The following is a 10,795-nucleotide window of genomic DNA, read 5'->3' on the forward strand; positions in this document are numbered from 1 at the left end:
AAAACTCTGACAAACTTTAAGTGAAGTATAAAGCATTGTAGAGAAACATAAACATAGATATAAAATTATCCCAACTGTGAGTAGCTTATCCTCAGAGCTCATAGTGAGGGAAGTAAACACTAATGGCTTCCTAATAAAAGAATCCTACAGAAAACCTGCCTGAAATCAACACAAGTAATTTAGTAGAACAACAATATAGAACTAAAGCTGAGTGGTGCCACTTTCCAAGAACCTATATTAGTAATTTTAGTTTTGTAAGAAAAGAGTCTGGGTATAATATTTTTAACATTATCTCCCTGACTACAACGTAATAGCTCCATTTCTTTTCTCCCTTACACACATGCACATAAATACATACACATACACACATAGTTACACAAATATCCTTAACAGAGTCCACTTATCTCACATTATATATCTAATTGCAAAAAACCTGAGTGATTGAGTCAGTTAGAAAATATTATTTACTCCAATAATTCCTCAAAATACCTGATTTTGTCTCTTTAGTAACTTGTACCACTTCTTTCAGTAGTGCCTGCTATGCTGATATTCTTTTGTGATGAAACAAATTCTTTTTTCACAGGAAATGGAAGAGTTTGTACAGAGCTCTGGAGAAAATGGTGTTGTGGTGTTTTCTCTGGGGTCAATGGTCACTAACATGAAAGAAGAAAGGGCCAACGTAATTGCATCAGCCCTTGCCCAGATCCCACAAAAGGTAAGATGAAGTGCCTTACTGGTGTGGAAAACTACTGAAAGAGGCAGTTAAAGTTTGTAAGTAATCCAGTTATAGAAACTTCTGACAAATGTGAAGTTGACCAAAAGTTGAAAAATGAGAACAAGGATAATCCTGGAGAGACTGTGATAAGTTTGAAAATTGTAGTTGCATTTTAAAAAATGGTTTTAAGTATGAACATTCCCCTATGTAAATATCCTGACAATAAATTGTATGGAGAAAGGTATTTAAAAAGTGTTTGGAGACTTTTCAGCTCGTATCCCATAAAATTTTGAATTGTGTATGTGATCTACATGGAAAGAATATTAAAGAGTAGATTGAACTCTTTATAGCCGAATATAGCCTTAAATGTGCTTGTATAGCATCCACCGACAGAAGTCATAGTTGTGCCTCAGCCTTAGAGGTTGCATGTGGCCCTGGGGGAGTTTCCACCCTTGGTATGCATGAGTGGTTTCTATTAGCATCAGTGGAAACTCACTACTCCATATGTATCCACCAAAGGCAACTTGAGACCCACAATTATTTTTAATTTCTGATATTAACACTCATATATACAGCTGAATTTAACTCAATATATTTCAGGTAAGTGAAAATTGTGCTTAATGTAGTCTTTAGAATGACTTTCAGGTGTTTTCATAAAAAATGTATATCCAGAACTGTATCCTTGTAGAAATACAAGTAAGACTTATGATCATTTGCTTCAGAACAGTTTTCCTAATCTCAGCAGTATCCAATGAGTGAAGAACACTTGACTGACTCTTGAACCACCTCTATAACTTATTGCACTCTGGAAGCTCTTGGTGAATGTTTACAATTATGGGATGTAGTATTTCTATTTGCACTTTAAGTCAAATGCTTATATAAAATACCTGACAACAAATGGAGAAGATTGGCTCTGTTAGTAATTATGTGGTATATACTCTATTTAAAGATCTGTGGTAGTATAACATGATCGAATGTTATTAATTTAGGAAGAATAACTGCCACATGTGGAGAGTAGGGGAGTAAGGAAAATGAATTCCAATCCTGTGATTAAATGTGTAAACTGTAGGCCAGGCACGGTAGCTCACGCCTGTAATCCCAGCACTTTGGGAGGCCAAGACGGGCGGATCACGAGGTCAGGAGTTCGAGACCAGCTTGGCCAATGTGGTGAAACCCCATTTCTACTAAAGATACAAAAAATTACCCAGGCATGTTGCCATGCACCTGTGATCGCAGCTACTTGGGAGGCTGGTGCAGGAGAATCACTGTAAAAGGTGTACCTGAGTAATGTTCAGGGTACTATTCAGAGAAAGAACAGCCTAGGCTGACAGAAAACTTGTCCAAGTATTCACACAGCCAGATAGATTTAGAGAAAGAGAAAAAGCAGCCAGCCCTGCTGGACTGCACCCAGCCAATGTCTGAAGGAGGAAGATGAAAGAGAAAGGGTGGAGATGGATCCTGCCCTGAAGGTGGACACTGCGCAGTATAAAATGTGGCCGGACAAGGACTCTGCACTATCAGATTAACAACCCCTCTCAATGGAGGAAGCAGAAGGAAATATAGAAAGGAGTCAAACAAAAGGTAGCCAGGCACAGAAACAAGTTCAGATGCCCACTCTATAAAACATAGTAGAAATTTATTTTCTTCTATATAGAATAAGCCAGTGACCTTTGTGTATTTATCAATTACCTTTTAATTTCCTGCCTGATAAAGCTTTCTGTAATGACCTCTTCCAACCTTTTGCTGAAACCTGAGTTACTTTAACACTGATGTAGCAAATAAAAGTTAAACACTGTAAATTATTTTTCAGTTTATGAGGATTGCTTGGGAGTTTCAAAATTAGTAACTTAAACATAAAATGTCTTGGCTATAGCAAAACATATTAATCACTATTGTCAAAGCTTTGTAGCACGTTGTCTTGGTGTTAATAATCAGTTGACCAAATTCAGCAAACTACAATTTTGAGTTTATTCAACAGCTGTATTTTTATTCATGATACCAACAGGTTCCTCATTTCTATGCCAAAAAGTATCCAAAGTTAGAAACACTGATAATACTCTGAATTTGTGTCAAAAATGGTCACTTGAAATTTATTTTGGAAGTAGTGCTTGATAATTTATAATTCCAATGAAGTTATGCATACTACCCTTGCAGCATTAATCTCTTTCTTATAAGTAGCTTATTTATGTTCTTGCTATTTTGTCAATCAAAGGACAACGGGCTCTAACCTACACACAAGTAGGTACATGTGAACTACTTGTCAAATTACTCAAAAAGAAATGAATACATTAAAATTAAATTTGGAAGATGAAAACTAGTATAAAATACATAAAACGAAAGAAGCACTCAGGTCATTATGAAATTGTTAGTGTTTTACACTAGAATTAAAATGAATAGTAAAAATTTCTTATACATTTCTTAGAATATTTTTATTTTTAAAAAAATTAATTTTATTTTTAACTTTTATTTTAAGTTCAAGGGTACATGTACAGTTTTCTTACATAGGTAAACTTGCGTCATGGGGGTTTATTGTACTGATCATTTCATCACCCAGATATTAAGGCTAATATCAGTTAATTACTTTTCCTGATCCTCGTTCTCCTCCCACCCTCCACCCTCCAATACATAGCAGTGTATGTTGTTCCTATCTATGTGTCCACATGTTGTCATCTTTCACCTTCCACTTATAAGTGAGGCTATGCCATATTTTTATTTCCATTCCTTTGTTAGTTTGCTAAGGATAGTGGTCTCCAGTTCCATCCATATCCCTGCAAAATACATAATTTTGTTCTTTTTTTATGGCTGCATAATATTCAGTAGTGTATATGTACCATATTTTCTTTATTCAGCCCATAATCAATGGGCATTTAGGGTGATTCCATGTCCTTGCTATTGTGAATAGTACTGCAATTACTGTACTTGTGCATGGGTCATTATGAAAGAACAGTTTTCAGTCCTTTGGCTGTATACCCAGTAATGGGATTGCTGGGTTTCATGGTACTTTTGCCTCTGGGTTTTTGAAGAATCGCCACTGTCTTCCACAATGTTTGAACTAACTTACATTCCAACCAACAGAGTATAAGCAAGCCTTTTCTATACAACCTCGCCCACATTGTGATGTTCTGACTGGTGTGAGATGCTGTCTCATCATGGTTTTGATTCGCATTTCTCTAATGATCTGTGATGTTAAGCTTTTTTTTCTTTTTTCATATGATGACTGGCTGCACGTAGGTTTTCTTTTAAAAAGTGTAACAATTTTTTAAATACTTGAACTTTTCATTGATAATCCGATTTTTTCTAAGGTACTATTTTGGAAAATCATGATTTCCTTACGTGCCTAACTAATTATGAAAGTTGAGAAAATTAAATGTGAGTATTCTGTTTACATCAGTCTTTGAGTAGTTCTGATTTACTAACATCCCTTGATCTCATTCCTACTCTTTTTACAGTTCAAACATTCTATAACTTTTGAATTCCACTCATGGAATAAGATATTTTCTTCACTGTAACAGGTTCTGTGGAGATTTGATGGAAAAAAACCAGATACCTTAGGTCTCAATACTCGGCTCTATAAGTGGATACCCCAGAATGATCTTCTAGGTAAGACTCGGGTGAACAAATACTGGATATATTAGTTACAGTACATTAGAGTGTTAATAGTTAATCATGAAACAAGCTTTTTGAGTATTTGTTTAGGAAAAACAAAATGTAACTTCTTTATATTTATTTACCAGTCCTAGGGGAAAAAGAATACGCTATAATTATTGGCATTTTATGATATACACTCACATTCTTTATGGTCAGAATCAGCAAAAATCTTTATTTCAGGTGTTACTACATCTCACAGAATTTTTCAATAACTTCCTGAGGTATCTCTCTGTCTCCTATTTCTACAACTTTACACCTATTGTTTCCTCTCTTGCAGGGTTATTTCAAATGCCACCAAAAATAATAGCTCTTCTATCACCAGTGATTCTGTATTTTCTGAAGGATTAAATTGTTAATCTTAATCATAAAGTGATGATAGGTCATGATGAAGTGTGACCTGTCCTTCCTGAATCCTAGCACCACCACCAACCCACTGCCTGCTGCCTTGCACACCCCACATATCACACTCTGTGACTGCACTTAAAATAGCAGTTCACATCATGCCCATCTCTTGCTGTCTTCTTTACTGCACATTTTAAAAATCTAGATCGCACTTTTTCATTAGTCCAACTGGAACTCTTGTATTGTTTTGCAGTCTGAAGTCACACACACCATGCAGCCTTCACTTACATACCCAGCACAAGTACGTGTCTTTTTCTCTGAAGTCTGAAAAGTAATAGCAAATTAGTTCAATGTATTATTTAGAGAACACTATCAGTTTCAGAGCCTTTCATTGTGCGTCTCATTTTATTCCTATGAATAAGTTTTCTAAAATTCATCCAATCCTAGGTCATCCAAAAACCAGAGCTTTTATAACTCACGGTGGATCCAATGGCATCTACGAGGCAATCTACCATGGGGTCCCTATGGTGGGCATTCCATTGTTTGCCGATCAACCTGATAACATTGCTCACATGAAAGCCAAAGGAGCAGCTGTTAGATTGGACTTCGACACAATGTCGAGTACAGACTTGGCGAATGCACTGAAGACAGTAATTAATGATCCTTTGTGAGTAGAATAATATTTTTCAGTAGGTGGTATTTATAGATAGCTTCTCTTGTCAATAGTGAGTGTGAGCTTCATCCTTTTCATAAGAGAGTAATTCTGAAAGAATTTAAATGATTTAACCAATCTGAAATCTGTTTTTATTTTGCATCAGTTATTTAAAAATTGTATTTGAGACCCATACATCTAATGAATAGCCAGTTAGTGAAACAATTTTCTACACAAAAATACTTTTAAAATGATATAGTGAATATAAAAAATACATTTCTTAAAACTTTGACATAATGAATCCATAGTAGAAAGGAACAATAATTTAAATAATATAATAAATATTTTAATTCGATATCTAAAATGCCTCAGAACATGACTATTTTCCCACTGAAATATTAACTTTTATTATCATCATTATTGTAATGGACTTGAAAATGAGATTTAATTTTGATACCATAAAATCCTCCTGTTTATGATATAAAATCCAAATATATTTACTAGGTTTACAGAGCTGTGAAGCCATTGCTATCACATAATTTTAGAATATTTCTATCAGCACTAATACTGCAATGACACAGAAGTCACTTCCTCTGACCGCTTAGCCCCAGTCTAACATTAATTTATTTTCTTTCTCTAGAGATTATTCTCTCTAGAGAAATTTCATATAAATGGAATCATACAGTTTAGGGTGCTGTGTAAATGACATTTCACCTAGATTAATTTTTTGTTGTTTTTTATGCTGTTAGTTTTATTCATGTTGTTGTATGTTTTAATACTTCATTTCTTTTTACAGCAGTTTAATATTTTTCAGTAAGGATATATCATATTTTAGTTGTTAACTTCTCAGTTCATTGGCCTTTTGATTGTTTCCAGTTGTGGTTACTAGGAATATTGCTACACAAGTTTTTGCATAAACCTGTTTTCCTTTCTTTTGGGTTGATACTACAAGTGGAATTGCTGGCTCATGTGGGAACTGTATGTTTATGAAGAACTGCTAAACTCTCTTCCAAAGTACTTGTTTCATTCATCACTACCACCAGCAGTACAACATGGTTACAATTCCTCCATATTTTTGCCAAACCTGTAATTATCTGTCTTTTTGTTACAGCCTTCTTAGTGGGTGTAAAATAATCTCTGGTCTCAGATTGCATTTTCATTATGGCTAAAGATGTTGAGAATCTTTATATGTGCTTACTGATCATTCATATATCTTCTTTGAAAACATGCCTACTGCAATCCTTGGAACATTTTAAAACTTTGTTATTTGTCTTATTATTAAGTTTTAAGAACTATTTATATATTATGGGTCATGTCAGATATATAATTTTTAAATATTTTGTCCTATTCTTGGTGCACTAAATTTTCCTTTTTGATGATGGTCTTTGAAGCACAAAAAATATAATTTTAAGTGAAATTTTTAATAATTGATTTTTTCACACCCAAAGATGTCAACGTGCAAAATTCCTTGCCGAGTCGAGCTACCATCAATTCAGCATTTATAACTACTATCAATAATGCTTTTATGTAAGGAGGGTATCATCTAAAGGAGTACTTTAAAAATACTTTATCACAAAAAAAGAAGATTAATGAATAATAAAAATACCTTTAAAGAAGATGGGAAATAATTGAAAAGAAACACAAACCAGCTTGGACAAATAGAAAAAAAATATATAAAGCAAACTAGTAGATTTAAAAGTGATTATACAAATAGTTTCACTCAACCTAAACAGACTTAAAAAAAGAGCAAATAGTGAGTAAAGACATAAAATATTTGAAGAACACCATTAATGAATGGAATCTTATAATGTAAATGATGCACACACATGCACATATGTGCATACACAATACACATGTATGTATTATATATATCAACTGGAAGACACATTTTCTTAGAGGATGTCGAATAGTTATTTGAAGTGATATGTGGTGGGCAAAAACTCAAGACTTAGTAAGTATAATAAGGTTCAATGTCATAGAAACTGTATGATTCAGTCATAGTGGAAGTAAGGGAAGTTATAAAAACTATAACTAACATATCTTTAAATTTTAGAGATCAAAAAAACAAACTTCAAAAAATTTTAAAGTCAAGAAGTGAATCACAATTATGCATCCAGTTTTATCTCAGCAATTCTACTCTCAACTATATACCCAAGAGATATGTATAAATATATAAATATAATACCATCTAGAAGAATGTTTATGACAGAATTATCAATAGTGCCTAAAAATTGGTAGCAACCCAAATATGTATTAATCATAAAATAAAGGCGTAGTCTGTGCTTTATCAATCAACAAAATACTACACAGCAATGGAATTACCCAACAACTGCTACATTAAAAAAAGACACTAATGAATACATACTATATAATTCAATTACATAAACAAGGAAAAATAATGTATGCTATTCGAAGTCAGGCTAATACTTAATTGGAGGACAAAAGTAGTGACTAAATGGTTCAGAAAAAGAGAGTGATTCTAGACAGGTTGTGATATCCTATACCATGATCTGAAGAGTAGGTAAATAGATATCTTCACCTCTAAATAATGTTCAAGATGATCTTACATTTTTGAACTATTCATTTAGTGTATGTATATTTATCTTTTGTATTTAATATTTAAATGTTTATTTTATGAGATATATAATGCATTTTAAAATTCTAGGAATCAAATAGCAAAATAAGCACAGAAAATAGAGAAAATCCTAGAGTTTCCATGATAGTGTGGTCAGTAAAAGCCTCTCTTAGAAGTAACATTAGAAGGAAGCCATAGAAAGGGAGAGAAGCATGCCTTGGGTTGTAGCAAGAGAGAATACTCCAAGAGCAGGAGAGAGGGAAAAAAAATGTGTAAGGTGCTAAGAACACCTTTGGGAGCTTAAAGAAAAATAGAAGGCCAATCTAGAAGACAGTGTGCAGGGGAAAAGTGTTAGAAAAAGAATGTGCCAGTGTCTAATAATGTAGGGTTCTGTAGACCAAATAACAGAGTTGGATTTTATTCTCTAAATAATGAGAAGCCAGGCCAAAGTCTTAATCAGGGGAGTGCTATAAACTGACTTTAATTGCAAAAAGTCAATCTGGCTACAGGTTGGGAAACAGTAGGAGACAAAAGAGTAATGTAGAAGCAAAGTGGCTAGCTGTGAGGCATGTCACTCACCATGACACAATTACTTTTTAGGAACTTAGAGATGATAATTCTCATATTGCACTTTCACGATCTTTCTTACAGCACTTAAAATGGTTCATGATGTTGAGCACGTTCTCATATGTCTGTTTGAGAACTAACAGTGTAATTGTAATGTGTTCATAATACAAAGGATAAATGCTTAAGGGATGAATATCCTATTTTCCATGATGTGATTATTTCACATTGTATCAAAACAACTCATATACCCCATAAATATATACACTTAATATGTACCCACAAAAACTTAAAATTAAACAATTAAAGGCAAATTAAAATGCCTTATATTTTCTCTGCTTCAAAAAAATTAACTTTCTCACCTAACATTCAATTTCTACTTTAAAAATATTTGTCAATGAGAAAAATCAAATTTAAAAGCCAAACTTTCTATGATGACTCAAATAAAAATACATAAATTCTATGTCAATTCTGTGACATTTACTTTGAATTATTTGGCACTTTAAAAGCCTTTCATAAACTTGATATGCACAGACACATTAACTTACTTTCAGTGTTAGTAAGGGAGAAGACCACTCCTCATATTGTCTTATGCCGAATTTCTGCCTCCTAAGAAAGAAGAAGTAAAAACTAAAGGCAGAAATGAAATCCACAAGCAAACAGCCTGGTGCCACACCCTGGGCCTGGTAGTTAAAGATTGACCCCTGACCTAACTGATTATCTATAGATTCCAGACATTTTATGGAAAAGCATTGTAAAAATCCCTGTCCTCTTCTGTTCCGTTCTGATTACTGGTGCATGCAGTCCCCAGTCATGTACCCACTGCTTGCTCAGTTGATCATGACCCTCTCACATGGACCCCTGTAGAGTTGTGAGTCCTTAGAAGGGACAGGAATTGCTCACTTGGAGAGCTCAGCTCTTGAGACAGGAGTCTTGCTGATGCTCCCTAATGAATAAACCCCTTCCTTCTTTAACTCGGTGTCTGAGGGGTTTTGTAAACGTCTGTTCCTGCTGCATTGGGGTCTTTTTTTTTATCCTTCAGATATAAAGAGAATGTTATGAAATTATCAAGAATTCAACATGATCAACCAGTGAAGCCCCTGGATCGAGCAGTCTTCTGGATTGAATTTGTCATGCGCCACAAAGGAGCTAAACACCTTCGGCCTGCAGCCCATGACCTCACCTGGTTCCAGTATCACTCTTTGGATGTGATTGGGTTCCTGCTGGCCTGTGTGGCAACTGTGATATTTATCATCATGAAATGTTGTCTGTTTTGTTTCTGGAAGTTTGCTAGAAAAGGAAAGAAGGGAAAAAGTGATTAGTTATATCTGAGATTTGAAGCTGGAAAACCTGATAGATGAGACTACTTCAGTTTATTCCAGCAAGAAAGGTTATGATACAAGATTTCTTTCTTCCTGTGACCAAAAGAAAAATAAAAAATAAAAATAAAAATCTTTTCAAAATGTACTTTGTCAAATAAAAATTTGTTTTTCAGAGATTTACCACCCAGTTAATGGTTAGAAATATTTTGTGGAAATGAAGAAAACACTCGGGAAAATAAAAAATAATATAAATCCATATGAGTTTGTATTGAAATTTGTTGAACTTATATTGAAATTTGTGTTCTAATTCACAGTTTACACAAGAAAATGTTTACTCAGCTTAACTATATTTCACACATTCTACTTAAACACAAGAACATTAAGAAGTCCACTGACAGTATCAGTGCTGTTTTGCACATACTCAGAATAATTTGGCTTCATTTTGAATGGGATTGTATTGTTTTAACTGCTGCTAAGGAAACTATTACATAGTTATATTATATAGAAAGTCTCTCTTCCTTTGGATATTTTAAGATGAGTAGTATTGCTTGGCTTTTATAATGCATGCAGCTTTATTTTCACATTTTTCCTAAAATTTATAGCCAAATGTTTACTGTTTTAGAGTTTAAGTCATTTATCAGTGGAAATTATGTGGAATTAGAAATACAGCAACTCTTAACCTTCTTCCTACTGTAAAATTGAACTATTTTGTAACGTCTTTGGTTTCATGAGCCAATTCTATTTTTCTAGATATTTAAAAATATTCATCTGGTTGATTTTATTATAATATTTTAAATTATATTAATAGTTATTTGGGAATAGGTGGTGTTTGATTAGATGGATAAGTTCTTTAGTGGTAATTTCTGAGATTTGGGTGCACATATCACGTGAGCAGTGTACCCTGCACTCAATGTGTAGTCTTGTATCCCTTACTCCCTCCCAACCTCCCCTCTGAATCCTCAGAGCTCATTATATTT

The 10,795-nt window shown here is 33.8% G+C and overlaps 1 protein-coding gene across 2 annotated transcripts in view; it reads left to right on the forward strand.

The window, feature by feature from the left end:
* The window catches only part of LOC102127013 (UDP-glucuronosyltransferase 2B18-like), a 28,092-nt gene extending 18,018 nt beyond the window's left edge, over positions 1-10,074 (forward strand). Inside the window, exons 3-6 of one of the 2 annotated variants that reach the window (XM_045392539.2) lie at positions 584-715; positions 4,228-4,315; positions 5,153-5,372; positions 9,539-10,074. In XM_045392539.2, the coding sequence (XP_045248474.2) occupies positions 584-715; positions 4,228-4,315; positions 5,153-5,372; positions 9,539-9,818 (720 nt within the window). In that variant the 3' untranslated portion in view covers positions 9,819-10,074. The remainder of the gene's footprint in view (positions 1-583; positions 716-4,227; positions 4,316-5,152; positions 5,373-9,538) is intronic. The other variant, XM_065545131.1, reaches the window with a different exon arrangement.
* The last annotated feature ends 721 nt before the right edge of the window (positions 10,075-10,795 follow it).

Source organism: Macaca fascicularis, chromosome 5 (genome assembly GCF_037993035.2).
Source record: "Macaca fascicularis isolate 582-1 chromosome 5, T2T-MFA8v1.1".
Classification (NCBI taxonomy): domain Eukaryota; kingdom Metazoa; phylum Chordata; class Mammalia; order Primates; family Cercopithecidae; genus Macaca; species Macaca fascicularis.